Source organism: Seriola lalandi, unplaced genomic scaffold, assembly GCF_002814215.2.
Source record: "Seriola lalandi dorsalis isolate HSWRI2012SDOR001 ecotype SW California unplaced genomic scaffold, Sedor1 jcf7180002054890, whole genome shotgun sequence".
NCBI classification, from domain to species: Eukaryota; Metazoa; Chordata; class Actinopteri; order Carangiformes; family Carangidae; genus Seriola; species Seriola lalandi.
The window spans coordinates 218,928-235,215 of NW_019525442.1; the positions used below are offsets into that span (position 1 = coordinate 218,928).

Sequence of the window (16,288 nt, forward strand, 5' to 3'; positions counted from 1 at the left end):
ATGGGGCAAGTGCAGCTGTTTCCAAAGGACCAGCAAGATAGATGCAGTCTGACAGGTTTTATCAGCGTGAAACAATATGAAACATCAGAATATAAACTACAATATTCTTCCTCATACAAATTAAAAGTTGTAAGTAATTAAAACTTCGGTATACACTTGGGCTTACGCTGTCTGGCATGACCAGTAGCTTATAATGTTTGCTAATGTTAGCAACCTTTTCATAGATATTGCTGTACAACTAACATTACTGAGTCAGGTCACTAACTTCATCACTGCTACTGTTACACAAGGGTTTGATTATCTTCATTGTTCCATAAATGTCACTTGAGGCCACCATAACACACTCAAATAAAAGCTGTGTTTGTGTTCTTTAAAAATATTGGAAAATATAAACATAAAAATTGTTGTGTTGACGTGAAATACAGTGGCACTTCTTTTCTTTGCACTTTATAAAATTGTATAATACAGAAGCTGTTGATTTAACATGTTGAATGGATTCAGTGAGCTTTCTGTTATGAGTTATGGTCATATAAAATAATGAAAATAATGGCACATGCCATATATACCTTTTTGTTGAACAGCAGCCATGACTATCATGGGATAACGGTGAATGCTATGACATTTAACATAAGCAGGTAGGATACATAGAGTCAGTGAACTGACTATAAAGTCTGGTAACACAATCTTCCCTAAGCTGGCCGTACCAGACCAAGTAAGGCTGTAGCAGTAAAATCCCTCAGCGTATTGAACTGAACAGTGAGAAGTGAGCATTTTATAATCCTAATTAATCATTTTCATTTTTTTAAAGAAAGAATATGTCAATTTTTTTCCCACATTCTTCCTCTAATTTTCCTAAACCAGCTTTGAAAACTTTCTTTTGTTATTCTCATTGGTAAAACTGTGTTACACTTTCTTAAGCCAAACCACTAACGCTGATGCGGCTGCTTATGTAATCTGTGTGTCTCACAGACTTCATACTCTCCATGTAGCAACGCAAAGATAGATTAATTTCAAGACAATGCATCTTTCACGCACAGCCAACAATAGTTTCAGGTGAAAGCTGCGCTCTCTCCACACCACAAAATAATCACATAGCTATATTCTTTCAATATAGTAATGGTTTGACCTCAATTACTGTTTGCCAACAAGAAAACAACTACTGCCACGATCATGAATCTTGCAATCCTCCAGTGTATAATTTGCAATTCTAATTTATTTCGAACAGTTTTACAAAATAATGGCTTACAGCTCCATGACAACTGAGCCAACCATAGGTGATGGCGGAAATCTAAGGTCTGGTCAGGGGATTCATTATTTATCAGTGAGGCTATGGAGTCTGTATGTACAGTTCGAATAAACAAAGATAGGAGTGGATGTGTGGCTAGAGACAATAGCTGAGTAACTACACATCTCACATCTCAACACATATACAACACTAAAATACCTATAAAAAGCTGCCTCTTCCATGCCAGCTTGACTGAGTGAAAGTGTGTTGATGCTCTTTGGTTTTCTTGCAGGGTTACATTTTCAAGGCTGGGTGCTGAGGTCCTTTCTCTGGCTGCACACACTGCTAACATTGTTATCAGCTCAGAAGAACTGCAGTATCCTGTCACAGTAGATCTCCCTGCTGTTCTGACGCTTTCTCTCGACACCTTCCTCCACTCTCTCATTTTCACCAGTTTCTGGTTCCTATTGATAAGACTGTGTGCTGATAAAATGGTACATTTTTGGTTTTATGCTGCTGGAGTGCAAAAGCAAACTGGAAAGCAATTGAGGAAATGTATTTCTCCTGAGTGAACAGAAGATTTCTATTCCACTTACTGACACTGTTGGACAGGATCAGCAAGAGAATAGGAGCAAAAGCAGCTGAACAAAGTTCTGACAGGATTCAAATTATTTCTGTAATTTCTTGCTGAGGCTGGACCGACAGTGGACCTGTTGTGATTTTAAATTTAGTCCTAGTCTTGCACTGCCTAACTGCTGGCCATTCCAAGGTCTAGGTTAAAAACCAAAGGAAACAGGGCCCTTGCTGTCAGGGCCCCTAAACTTTGGAACAATTTGCCAGAGGAGATCAGATTCACAGAGTCAGTTCCCCGTTTCATCTAATTTCTTAAGACACATTTATATAAAAAAGGTTTTATTGTGTGATGTCTTTTGAATAACGTTTACATTTTATTTTGATTTGTTTGGATCTTTTATATTTGACTCATGTGGAGCACTTACTTGTATTAAAAAGTGCCATACAAAAAAAGTATTATTGTTATTATTATTATTGTTATTATTATTATCATTATTACGTAAACTCCACCCACTGATGACTGCATGCAGTCAAAAGCTCAGAATTGGACCTTGAGTTAAGATTCATTTATCAAAGTACATTTCCAAACACATCCAAGGTCACGTAAAGATAATATAACATGACAGACAGAAAAAAATGACAATGTGGTTATTGCACTAAAACTGCACTATTATACTAAAAACACATGAGAGCTGCAGAGCAGAAGTCAGAGTTGAATTAGTTCAACTGTAAAATACCAATGCACCCAGGAGGAGGCTGGTCATATGTAGCTGAATTAATTTGAAGGTCCCATATTTTACACTACACAGTGTTTTAGTAGAAGTGTTGATATCCATAAGAAGATATATGCATGGTTTTAAGTAGCAAAAACCTTTTCAGTGTAGTGTAGTTTTACATCTCCTCTCTCAAACTTCTCTCCGGAGCTCTAGTGACAACAGGTCGGTCAGCCAATCAGAAGAGAGGTTCTGATCCTCTCTTCTGATTGGCTGACTGTTTTCTGACTAATTGAATAACAAAATAGCAAGTTTCAGGTAAACACTCAGAGTAACCAAATCCTGCAAGGCTGGACAGTGGGTCCAGGTGAGCAGGGCTCGGGGTGGTGACTGCTTTGTTGTGACATCACAAAGTTACTGAAATGTTCTTCTACAGTTCTAATAAGAATTTACATTCAAGGTAGCATTGTTGTATGTGCTCATCATGCAAACAACACCTACACATAACTAGATTGTGTTCTTGTAATCCATCAGCAAAACCTTGAATAACTGGTATTATTTCTTAAGAATACTCAACTTCAGCTTTGTTTGGTACATTTCTCTCACTGAAAACCCCACTGTAAACAGATGAGAGTTCAACCCAGCTTGAAAACAATGTCATCTGAAAAAAAAACAGCCCAAAACAATCTTAAATACCATAATTGCTTTTAGAGCAGCTGCAGTGGAGGTTGTATGGGCTTGCTAATGCCCGCTTCGGACTGCCCATGTTCAAATGATGTTTGGTTTGGGTGGAACAGAGACTCAACGGAACAAACAAATCTATTCTTGTTGCTGAAGGACAAAACAGATTTTTGTTTTTCTATGGAAATCTTTTCATTTGGGTTCTCAAGTTTGGACTTTTTGTGCTCTAACAGAACCGTACGTTGCAGAGGTCTGCTTATGATATTTAGTTTTAGCTACTGCAAATACACCAGCTGTACTAGCAATACAAATTTATAAATGAAAGTTTGTCTAAAAAAAAGCCATTGTTTGGGAAATGTAAGATCCAACATTTTTTAGAGGTTAACTTGTAGAAGGGACTAAAACTTGGTATGTTTTGGCTACTGTTATATTGATTTTGGCAATTGTTCCTATAAATCTGTCTTTCAGAAGCTCAGCAAAATTATGGAAGTGTAACAGAAAGTATGTATGTGTGCCTAAAGAGTTTTAAAGGAGCTATTTGTAAGCTTTGTTACTGCTATATAGCTTAAATTAGCATTAACAGCTGTTTACTTCTAGAAGATATGTTGCAAGTTCAGCATCAAACTTCATTCCTTTACTCACCAAGAGCTGACTCCAGCTAATGCTAATGTTAACTCTTGTCTCTATCATGTGTTTTCTTCTAATGAAGTAAGCATGCTAACCAGCTAGCCCCGGCCCATCTCGTCACTTTCTGACAGCGACTCAATTTGGCTTTCAATCTGCCTGTATCTGATGTAGCGGAGGGTTGAGAAGATGATGTATTCTTCTAATTGTTTGACTGTTGTCGATAAAGTCTTTTCTGTGGACCCCAGCTACCAAGGTAAAGAAATAAACAAATATGCTTCCAGTTTTTAAAGTAGAAACTTTTCAAGCAGTAGCCTAACACTTAAGTACTTTACACCAAAGTTCATTTGTTTGTGCATACAGACAAATAGAAATGCATTATACAATCAGTTTCCCCCTTTCCACAACAGTCTAATTCTATCCAATGGAATTGTTCTGCCATAAAATCTATTTTTACAATACCTGTATTTTTCAGTTTTTGTTGACAAGGTCATCAAAATTTAAAAAGGGACAACTTGTCTTGTTCTCTGCAACGCATAACACAACAATGTCTCAAAGCACATGTGCGCAAGTACATAAATCATACATACAAACCTATATAAAATGAATGAGACAGGGTGATGAAAACAGTGATTACAGTAATAAATCCAGGTATAGTAATGTGTGATAGAAGACAGTAGTTCTAGTACTAATGTGCTTGACTCTGCTGTACTCTATTGTACCCAGAGGTTTCTCTAGTATTCCTCCCCAGAAAACACTTCTCAATATGATGAAGTCCAATGAATTGCAGTAAGTAGTAGTAGTAAAGGGACCACCGAGTGTGTAACATGTTAAATGTCTATAATCTGCCTTCATATCATAGCTTTCTAAATCAAACATGCAGAAGTCACTGTCCTGTCTGTATGTGGGTGACAACACTGTTGCTGCTATCAGTCACTAAAAGCTAAAAGCAGCCACAACTCTGATCTTCAAATATATATGTTCATATTACTGTGGAAGGTTCACCACACTTTCCTCATGTGTTTATATTGTGTAGTTCTAGTCCTGTACTCATTATACACTGATTTTTAACCATTGAATAGTATATATATATATATATATATATCTGTCCCCCCTCATGATGTTTTTATACATGCAGGGTTCTATGTAGACTTTCCATATTCAACAATAATCGTATCTGTTGTTATTTGTCCCAGTCTTTATCCCTCTGACTGGGAAATCTGCAGCTGATGGTGTGACTCTACAGACCCTTCTAATACCATAATCCAGATTTATGTCATAGATTCAACCATACAGTTCCACTCAGCGTGCTCTTGTTTAACATGCGTCTGTGAGTCTGTGAATCACGTCATTTGTCCATGTTTAAATTTGGTCTAATCTTTTAACATTTAGCTCCTGCGCAGTCTGATTTCTCCCCAGAAATAAGTCAAGTTTTATTATGTGACCCTACTAATGCCAGGCACACACTCAAACAGATTGCCTCTACTTCCTCTCTCAGCTCTTAGCCCAGAGTGTCTATAAATTGTCAGATAACACAAAGGTCTGCTCCTCCTGTGTGACTTGTAATGCGTCCCACTGACAGGCACTCTTATCTGATGCACAATTAGGCAAGGCATTTGCTTGATTGGATTGTAATCCCCTATTGTGAAAGTAAAGGAGTCACAGGCTATTTTTAGGCCTATTTGGGAATATGACAAAGCTTTAATCAGAGGGGTGATGGGAAATAAAAGGCTGCATTTTTGTTTATGGACCCCCTGCACAAAGCTGATTGCTGCCTGAATTTGAAGTGTTACAGTGCCACATGTATTTACTGTAAGCTCGGGGGTTTGTTCTTACAGCCTGGATTTGTGTATTGATATTTTCTGCAACTGTCATTAAATAGACTACATCACCAGACACACCACCCATCAAACACCAATCAAAGCCAGTTTCAGGTTGTGTATTCCTATTTAGTTCAAAGGTCAGCGGGTGTATAAAAACACTGCTCACTAAATTAAGTTTAAAAGTTTTGCTCATCTGTCTGAACTGAGCTCATTGACTTTAGCTACACCACCAGCAAAGGAAGTTTTTTTATTTGAATATAATAAAAACATGTGAATGCAAGTAAACTCAAAGCTGAAGAAAAATTAATATTGAGTACTGAGTAAAGGATGGAAAGATCATAGTGATTCAACTCTGATTCAAACCATTACAGTTTTCCCCAGTCGCTCCCCTTCATTTCCCCTGTGTAGCTTTAAAGCTGGAAAAATAATCTCGCCTCACACTGTTTGACCTTGTCATATACTGTATAATCTGGATCTGCTGGTTTCAACGTTTTGAAGCTATATGATGTTTACACAAACACAAAAATTTCCTCAGTTTCCTATGATTGTACAATTCCATCAAATAGAAATATTCCAGATATCTTGTGAATCATTTAGACACATTTTCCCAAAGGTCAGACTCATATTCTTGTTATTTTTGGAAAGTTTAGGGTCTCCACTAGAATTTGAAATAAATTTCTGAAAGAGTCTGAACTGTATTACAATGCAACAATAACATACTGTCAATATGATCTTGTGATATATTATCTAAGCACATTTTAATTCTATAATTTGTTTTTCATGACATTAATGGAAATCTGCCCGAATTCATTAGATTAATACTGATGCATTAATGTGTAAGCAGCATTTTACTGTCATAGCTGATCATGGTGGAGCTAGTTTGACTACTTTATTTACAGTCTGATGGTTTCGTTCTTTTGTCCAGTGGTTTCCAACCTACAGTTTAGGCCCCTTACAAAGGGCCACAAGATAAATCTGGGGCGTTGTGAGAAAAAGGTAAGAGAGAGAAAGGGCGACAGAAACAAAGTTCTGCAACACCAATTTATTGTCATGTTTGTGACTTTTCCATTTAAATAAAAGCATGAGAAAAATCTAGAGGGGAAATGTCTCTCTGGTGGAACTGCTAGCAACTCATAGATGTCTGAATTGAGACAGGGGCCCAGACATGACACAAAATTAAAATACGCAGTCATGTCCTTTTGAAAAATGAACACTATACACGAAATGACCACAATTCACAGAGATCGATTCTAATACAAGGCCTAGTGCCAGTGGGAAATTGTGCAGTAAAGCATGAGACGGGATGAGAAGAAGCACTCAGCCTCTAACACCTGGAGTTTTACACTGAAAGAACAGACTTTCTCCTAAACCCTCTCTTCTGCCTGCATGACGTCACACACGAGTGAACGTGAACAGACAGACTGACCTGCTCTGTGAGACGCCGCGTCCTCAGGAAGAATCCCAAAAGACACCCGATGACCACAGCCATCACCGACATGATGAGGAGCCCGTTCTGTTTGCAGACATTCTTCACCCTCACCCACACTGCGTCCAAAGCCACGGCCATCGTGAATCACTTGTCCCGTGTCCTCTCAGCAACCCATAAATGTAGCCAACCCAAGAGCCTTAAAATCCAGGTGTAAGGATGAAAACAGATTTAAAAAAAAAAAAAAAAAAAAAGAGAGAGAATGAAGAAAAACTCCAGGACAGGATGGGATGTTTTTGCGAAATATCCAATCCTCTGTGATGTTTTACAGCTCCTTCGGGCTCAGCATCCCTCTTGTCCTCTTGCTACGGCAATCTGCACTAAGCTAAGAAGATCCTCTCACTTTCCAGGCATCCCCTCCCACCCTGCTCCACCCATCAGTGGCCCTGTGAGTGCTGACCCACTGTCAGGGGGATGGAACAGCTGGCAACCATGTCCCTGGGGGTTAACATCCCCAATCCTGTTAGACCGCTACTGTATTAAACAGGTCTGAGGCTGGATTAAAGATCCATGAACAATTTGACAAAGGTTAGCAGAGTGGAGCAACCTAAAAGGCCTCCTGAACATGGTAGAATGACAAGAAAAGAGAGGATGCTTGAGATTTTTATAAAAGATAGTTCTTTTCACATAACAGCAACTCAATATAATGATAATAGAACATATATATTGGCCAAGGTCAGATCAAAAGCAAGTTTGCACCTATTAAGTCTCCAACAATAACAATTTCACTTAACGTGGTTGACAGCTTCATCCTAACATTTCTCCATGTGCGTTCGTTTTGACAGCCCATTATCCTCAGGAATCTCATCCATATCGGATTTTCCTTCAATGCAGTGAAACGGAAGTAGAGTGCATTTAATGTTGCAGGAGTGTGGAGGTTTGGGTGATGGATTATCATTAACAAAGTAGGTGGCTGATCCTAACCGTGGACAAACAGGGTGCAAAGCCCGGACATGCAAATGAGATTTCACACGTGTTTGATCAAGAAGTTCACACTAAAGGCAGGAGTCAAATAAAGAATACACACATGTGGTAATAGCTACCAGCAATTTTAATAGAAAATAGTAAGGTGTTACATGCCCAAGACTGACATTGGACACGGAACATATGACTATACTACTTGAAGTTGTTTGTGTCCTCTCTATAGAGGCATGCCCCATCCCCCATGTGGGAGGCTCAGACAGTGTTGTCCAGCTCTGCTCTGATTGGTTCAGCCTGAGGGACATTTGACATTGCCTGACTAAGATCCCCATAGATCAAAAAATTGCTTTATTAAAAAATACTGGGAGCTATCAGCACAGTGTGTGGATCCTTTTTCTGACTCTTGCCTTTAGCCTGATCCTAACCATACCTTAAGTATAGCTTATTTGCCATAATAATTATCTATCCCTGTCCATAGTGTAGTCGCCAGGTGCAGATTTTAAGAACATAAAAATTTTGACATTATTTTCACTGAGCATACAATGTGTTTTGCAGAATAGACCCCACTATACATCGGTGCTCTTTTCATTCAAGCCTTTAAATCATACGCCGTTAGACCTGAGATGGCAAATAATTGTAACTGACTATGTGAAGGGATAGAAAAGGAGCACTGACTGTCTGTTTTTGGCTCCAATAATAGCCCAGCAGACCAATTTGCTCCAGTTCATTAAATCTAATCCTATGGATGACAGCTGTGATTTGGGAGCTTAACCTTTCCTTAATGAGAAAATCTTTCTTCAATATTTTTATTTCATTATAGCCCATAAGATCCAAAACTCATTCATTCAGTATAAATGGTAAATAGACTGCATTTATGTAGCAGTCGGCTAAACTTAATGACCACACACACAATATTATTGTACATCATTGGGGGCAATTTGGGTGTTCAGTACCTTCCTGGAGGTGAATGGAAATCTGAAGAGCTGCTTGTTGTTTAAATTACAAACACAATGTCAAACTCAGTGACCAGACTGACCAGAGTTTGCTAAACTCCAGAACCGCTAACTACTGTTGTAGTATTCGGGTATTTTTGAAACAATGGGTTGTTGATTTCACACAGAAGAAGACAAAAACAGGCCCACAACCATTTCCACTCAGGAACATGTTATTCAGGAAGCACAAAACCATTAAATTAAAAAGCATACGTGAACTCAAAAATCATTTGACTCATTTCAAATTATTTATAGTAAACAGGAAGTGATTAATTTCCACTAATTTTGTTTCCTGGTTCTGTTCTAATTTTACCTCTTCGTCTTCAATCGGACCACAGACTGTAGAAAAACGTGAACATAATCCAAGCTCGAAAATCATGGTAAAATTTATTAAGTTGATGACAAACCCTTAAATTATAGATGCTTCTGTAATTTCACTTATGTGTCAGTCTTATCTCAAATGAAGGTGTTCTGGCTCAAATTATAGTGAAGTGTGCAGTAAAGCTGTGAATGCAGAATGCTTGCAAAAATGTAAACATGTATATAGGATCACAGTCACTGATGCACAGAACAGACAAAAGGCAAATTATCTTTCCACATTCATCAGATTTAATTAACTTAAAGTCCATTAAAGCCAGCTTTTGCTAAAGGTCACTTAATAGTTTCTAACAAATTATCTCAATGCCTAAAGAAAAAATGGTTAAACATATTAAAAAATAACATCTGAAAGAAAGACTACACTTGACTAGACTTTGCATCGGACAGACAAGCAAATATTTTTATGTCCAGTGACAGATAATCAGTGAATACAAGAACAGCATCTTACTTCAACAAAGTAAAACTCAAACTCTCTAAATAGAACTGGCAACACATAATATGTGCTGTTTTGTATTATTCACTTGCATCAAGTGAAAGCACTTCAGCAAAGCACTCATTCAAAGAGAGAACAGGGATTCCCGCTGTATGGTCTCCATCCAATCAGTGAGTTGACATGTACAAGTTGTTGTGTTGTCCAGTATAAAACACTTGCAAAATTATGTGACTGCTTATCCAGAAAGCACTGCAGCTTTGTCCAGTGACAATCTGTATTTAAAGGATCGCCTTCCTCTGCTGCGTGGTAGGGGAGAGGCGTGCATGAGAGCTTTACCATTCAGATGGATTTCATTCAGTAATGTATGTATTTAAATGCTTTATGAGGCAATAGGAAGGGGATTAGCGAAAATGCATTTGACTGGACTTTCACATATACAGTAGCTGTCTGTATACTGGAGTCCTGGCTATAATAATTTCACCCATGTGTTGACACAGCTGTCATTCACCTTTGGATGTTAGCGTGTGGCGGGATACATACAGTGCTGTTGGCTTTAGTTAAATTCAAGCAGGAGTTTTCCAAACCTCATTCACTTTTTGTTGCATTTTTTTAAGCAGGAATGAAAATGTTCTCACATGACTGTGGCTCTCTGGACTGACTGTTCAGTGGGAGAAAGCAGCAGTGGGTTCAGTCGCTCAATAATCAGCCACACAGGAACTTGAATGAGCTCTGATATATCAGTGACTCCTTGACGATTTTGGTGGTCAAAGGTCATGGTGGCCTCACAAGACGTTGTGAATGCAATATCTTTGTAACGCCTGGAGGGAATTTATTTAAATTTGGTAAAAACGTTCATCTGGACTCAAGGGAAAACTGATGAGAATTTCGTGGTCAAAGGTCAAGGTTACGGTGACTTCAGAAAGCACTTTCTAGCCATTAATCAAGACCACACAGAAATTAACAACTATTACAAAATTTCACACAAATGGCTAATATTTTATATGACTCTAGATAAACAGGGATGTAACCTGAAACAAGTCTGGGTGGTGGAGGCATACAACCACGAGGGGTAATTCTAGTTTTTATTGTAAAGACTTTAACTTGATTATTTATTCTTTTTTTTTTCAAAATACACAGTTTACAAGGCTGAGTTTATTTCAGGGTCTGGATCCTCTCAAATCATGACACTTCAGCTCCACGGTCCATACGACAGATTTCATAGAAGGGTTTTAAAATTAGATGCAAATTTAGATGCATATTGATTGTCAAGTCAAGTCAAGGCAAGGTTTATTACAGCCTGACATCACAAAATATGTGTGAAAGGGCTGTACATAAAAAAATGATCAGCATTAGCAAGTCACAACATGAAATATCAGCACAGCTCTCCTGTATATTCACTCCTGGATAAAGAAACTGAGAAAACACAAACACAAGAATGTGCAGCGTATAGACCAAGCACTCAACCATGTGTATACAAAACGAAAAGCAAAATGAAGAACCACAGTGCGGCAGCCAGGGCAGGCTAAGTGAGGCTGAAAGCTGATGAGAATAAATGTGTTTTGATTTTGCTTTTAAATGAGTCTGCAGAGCTAGTGTCTCGAAATTGGACAGAAAGACCATCACAGACAAAACCTACTGATGTTTTATCTATTTCAGGAATGGTTCTCAGAATGCTAACAGATATAGGAGGAGCGAGATGATGCAAGTCTATGTAATATAAAAGTCAAAAGTCGTGGATTCACCTTGCTTTTAGTTTTTATGCTAAGCTAGGCTAATCAAGTCTGAGTTCTAACTTTTCTCGTCTAACTTTTGGCAAGAAACATATTTTCTGAAATGTCACACTGCTCTTTAATCTCTTTGTCAACGGACGAGTCGTACCTCAGGCTGACCGGTGCAGCCTGTAGTATTCTGTGGGTTGTCTGTCTAAAAGGGAGTTTGCGGTCGGGTCTGCGAGCCACAATTCTTGGTTTTAACACACACTCCCGTTGTGAGTTTGCACAGGTCCTGCCCTGGACTGTTTTGTCTGCCGCACAGATTTTATTTTATTTATTTATTTTACCCAGAGAGGAGTTTTAATCTTCTGTTTTCCCAAAGCTCGAGTGATTCAGGTCGCTATGTCCTTCACAGTCTGTCCTCAGGATGAGACCATGTGTGCGGCAGTCAGGTCACACAGATTCAGTTTGTCAATTTAATTCCCCCCTTTTTAGAAGTGTACTGCTCCCATTTGGCTTGAGGTACACTTGGATTGAAGGAGTTTTATGGAAAAAAGATATGGTAGTAATTTAATTATTGATTACAAAAACATAATGACTGAAAAAATGAAAAGCAAAATGACACAATCACTTTTGATTTACTGTAGCATCTCCTATTCTAATTCTTATTTACTTCGAAAATGTGATGCAGTATTTTTATGGCTGGGAGTCAAGTGCAAAGATAACATACAACTGAGATACAAACACATACTCACACGCCCTAATAGCCCACACATACACCCTCCTCTCATTCTTTTGCATTACATGGAGAAGAATCATGAATGAAGCCAAGTGCTGTGGCGTGTTGTCCGTGTGTGCGGGAAGAGTTACATATGTGTGAGTAAAGTATGTGCTTGTGCTGCAATCACATGTTTTGCCAGACTCCATGGTCACTAATCCCTCTCTTTTGCCAATATTTCCACTCTATCTGGTTTCATCAGGCAGGGATTACACAGTATTAGACAACCTCCCAGAAGCTGACATGCATTCATTCATTAAAAACCCAAATGCAGTCGCTCACATGCCTCAAGTTCAACCAAAATGCACCATTTACGCCCAGAACCAACGGCATACAATATGATGCACCTGCTGAAATGGCTTTAATATGTTTCTTACATTTATTTAAGTGAAATAAAATAGTTTTAACCAGATATTTGCCTTGTGTGGTCTGTAGTTTAGCAACTTCACCTCAGAGCAACTGGCAATCAGTCCACAGAGCATGACCCTCCAGCAGCATGCTTCCCTGTGGAGATGGAAGGAGCTGAGGTGAACAAGCGAGCACTTGCAGAAAGTTTACAGCCATATTGACTCACTTAGAAAACTTAAAAATACTTTAAAATAACACATATTCTTACTTATTATAAAAGTAAATATCAGAATTTTGGGCGCAAAATGGACTCAATCAGGTTGTTTTTTCCGTTTTTTTTCTCTCACAAAGCCAGATTCTCATTGTGCTCTGCTAAGGCTCATTTAAACATCTGCTTGGGACAGATGTTGTTTCAAGTAAGCTGAACACCAGATGACTGACAGGTCTCTCCTTCAATCAGACCTCAACATAAAACCTGCTGGCAGTAGATTGGATAAACACACCACTCACCAGGCTTAGAATGGTATTTATTTCTAATTTTCAAACTGGAAAAATGACGTGGGACTTGAGATATCACGATCACAAACATAAACCGCATGAGGGCACAAGAGGAAACCAAGGACAGTGAAGCTATCAGTAGGATATCCACCATGTGCGACCACCATACACACCCACTTCCTGTTGTGACTGAACAGCTGTTAGAAGGTTCCCTTTTTTAATTTGTTATTGAACTATTTCTGTCACTTTTCATCAACAGCTGATGAATGTTCTCTGTTCTTCTCATTTTTTAAAATGAAATGAAATCATGTCTCCTCATTCTCATTAACAATAAAATGCTATTTGGAAATTTGTGCAAATTGTGAACTAAGAAATGAGGAGGCTGATGGAAACACATGAATTTCAAAAAAACTAAAATGTTGCCAAAAAAATGATACGCTTGCATGAGGAGGTTTTTTTAGATATTCAACAAAGCAATATTTTGCAAAAGGGAATTAAAACACTTTTTCGACATTTTAGTCAAATGACATGACTTGAGTAGTCACATGACATCCAAAAACATTGGAGACTATTATCTCCCAAAAATCCCTGATGTGGCCGATGCCAGGTATGAGCAGTTTGCCTTTCCATCATTGTGTTCGCCCTCATCGCTTTCAATCATGTACTACAGCGGCTATTGAAGTGGATGCAATTGTCCAAACAATTAGCAGATGCTGGGAATCTGTCACCATGTTTAAATGAAATGATATAGTGAGAGGAGAAAACCCAGCTTTATTTGCATAACATCACTCAGTGGAATCACAGATTATGATTTGTCGACTTTTCTGAAAAAAAATCACCGCTATTTTGTGCAATACTGCAATGGAAACATGGCTTGTGACAGGCAGCTTTTCACTTTGACCATAGTCGTTATACTACAAGCACTTTATTTCCAAAATGGTCAGACAACACGTCGTAGAAAGTGGTTATGATTGAGCATTACCTGGACCTGTAAGATTCATTCTTTTTAGGTGACAGATGTCTGTACCAAATTTCACTGAAATCCATGTAGTTGTAAAGATTTCAGCCTGGAACAAAGTGATGGACTGGCCAGCTGATGATGATGGTAGAGTGGCTAAAAAACCAGTTGTATCCCAAGTGAGGAAATATATGTGTCATACTTTTTGGTTTCAAAACTCTGCACTGCTGGGATTGGTCGTTTTCGCTGCCAGGCAACTGATGACGGTCTGGGCATGTTGTTATAGTTTTTCTCGATTGCTAAGACATGATTAATGAAAGTGGGATACACCTGATCTTCATCATGACCTTCTTAGCATAGCAGAAGTATTCTCTTCCAAATGGGTTAACACTTTTTTCTTGGTTTCACACTTTTTTTTTTAACCCTATTGGATTAACTGTTTTAAACAAAAAGATAAATATATATTCACAGCAGATAGAAATTAGTGCGTAATTATGAATCTCTGATGCACCTGTCTGTAACTCCTTGACACAACTCTTCACTCAGCAATCCTCATCCATCTATAAAAAGATGCTACCTATGTGTTGCTATTAGCAAGCATGGATCAAAGGGGCCAAAGACTGGCATTGCGGACTGGTAATTGGGAGGGTCAGGAGACTTCCTGTTAGCGTTTCAGCACTAGGGCTGGCCCGCATCCAAGTCTATCTTTGCATAAATAAGCCGTCCCTCCTCAAGTGGTAGCCCCTCGGTGTGCCTTGAATTGTAATTGGCCAGCTAATGACCCAGTAACAGCTCTCCTTTGGCCTCACACAGAGTTATCAGAGACGTGTTGGTATTATCCAGGGAAGGTGTGTGTTCACTGTACACGTGTATAGCAGTGTATATACGTGTATATTTTTTTCTGAACCCAGGTGAGGAATTCCTCTCTGCTTGGAGATGGAAGGTATATGATCACCAGCCATATGATCAGATGTCCCTCCTGGAGGCAATGAATGCCGGTTGCCTGGCAATTGGTGCAGAGGACTGCCAGGGATGGATACGCCATGCAGGGAGGTTTTTCCCCTCAGTCCATTGCAAGGGAAAACATCCAAATACAGCGGTGATGAGAACCTGAGGCTTTATCATCAGGACCAAATGGACTAAATGACGAGTTCTGAGTATTTCAACTCCTCGTTTTGGTTTTGGGATATTTCGGAAAGAAGAATGTAAATGTGAAAATCTGATGCAGCACAATAATGCTTGAGTATTTCTGCTTTACAATAAAATTCTGTACAAAAGCTGTTCCATACTGAATGTCTGAATGTGTTCAGTCCGTAGGTGCTCAGTCCAGGTCTAACAACTCACTGGCAGTTCATGGAAAGACCTGCACACAAAAATAAATTGAGTGAGGAAAACCTTATCTCAATAAGTGCTAAAAGTGCAGGCGCAGAGTGCAGCAGGGTTTGTGATCTCTAATACAATCATCTTGCTATATTTGCTTGCCTTTTTGGCACAAACCAAAACCATGTTAAGTATCAATAAATGGCACTTCGTTTAAGCCTTTGGCTTTATTGAAAAAGATACGCCTCAGTCCTGATGCTTTCATGGTTCCACGGGACATTTTAATGTCATAATATATTGAAAGCATATTGAGAATTACATCATGTGAATGACCTTTGTTAGAATATTCACATTGCAATCTCCTCTTCACTCCTTTCTAACACTGCTGAGAGTAGTACACAGCAAAAACAGGTAGTGGAAATGTTGTGTCTTTTCAAACATTGTGTTTTGTGAAATGTGTTTTGACCTTTTAGCAAATCAAACAGCCACTCAGCACAAAAAGAGTGATTTTCTGGAGCCAGAAGAAGAGAGAGGGGAACACAGAACACGGGATCAGTTTGATAAATGATTTAGTGAGTAAAAAGGTGGGGGAGGCAGGGGGGTTGGTGAGGTAGGGGCTGAGCCAGTCTGGCTCCTGGAGTCCTGCAGCATAAGGAAAAGCTAATGTAAGCAGGTCACACAAGGAAATAAGAGGGAATAAAAATCTTACATGATAGACGTTAATTATACTGAATGGCTGTGAGCGACTCTACCGCATGGACGGCTGAACAATCTGGCGATGAGTGGAAAGAAGACGAAGGTACTTAAGCTGTGGGTGACAGACCA

General features: G+C 38.9%; 1 protein-coding gene across 1 annotated transcript in view; it reads right to left on the reverse strand.

The window, feature by feature from the left end:
• slc1a7b (solute carrier family 1 member 7b) overlaps positions 1-7,388 on the reverse strand; it is a 36,129-nt gene extending 28,741 nt beyond the window's left edge. Inside the window, exon 1 of the mRNA XM_023429217.2 lies at positions 7,066-7,388. Coding sequence (XP_023284985.1) covers positions 7,066-7,206 — 141 coding nt within the window. The 5' untranslated portion in view covers positions 7,207-7,388. The remainder of the gene's footprint in view (positions 1-7,065) is intronic.
• Positions 7,389-16,288: the final 8,900 nt, after the last annotated feature.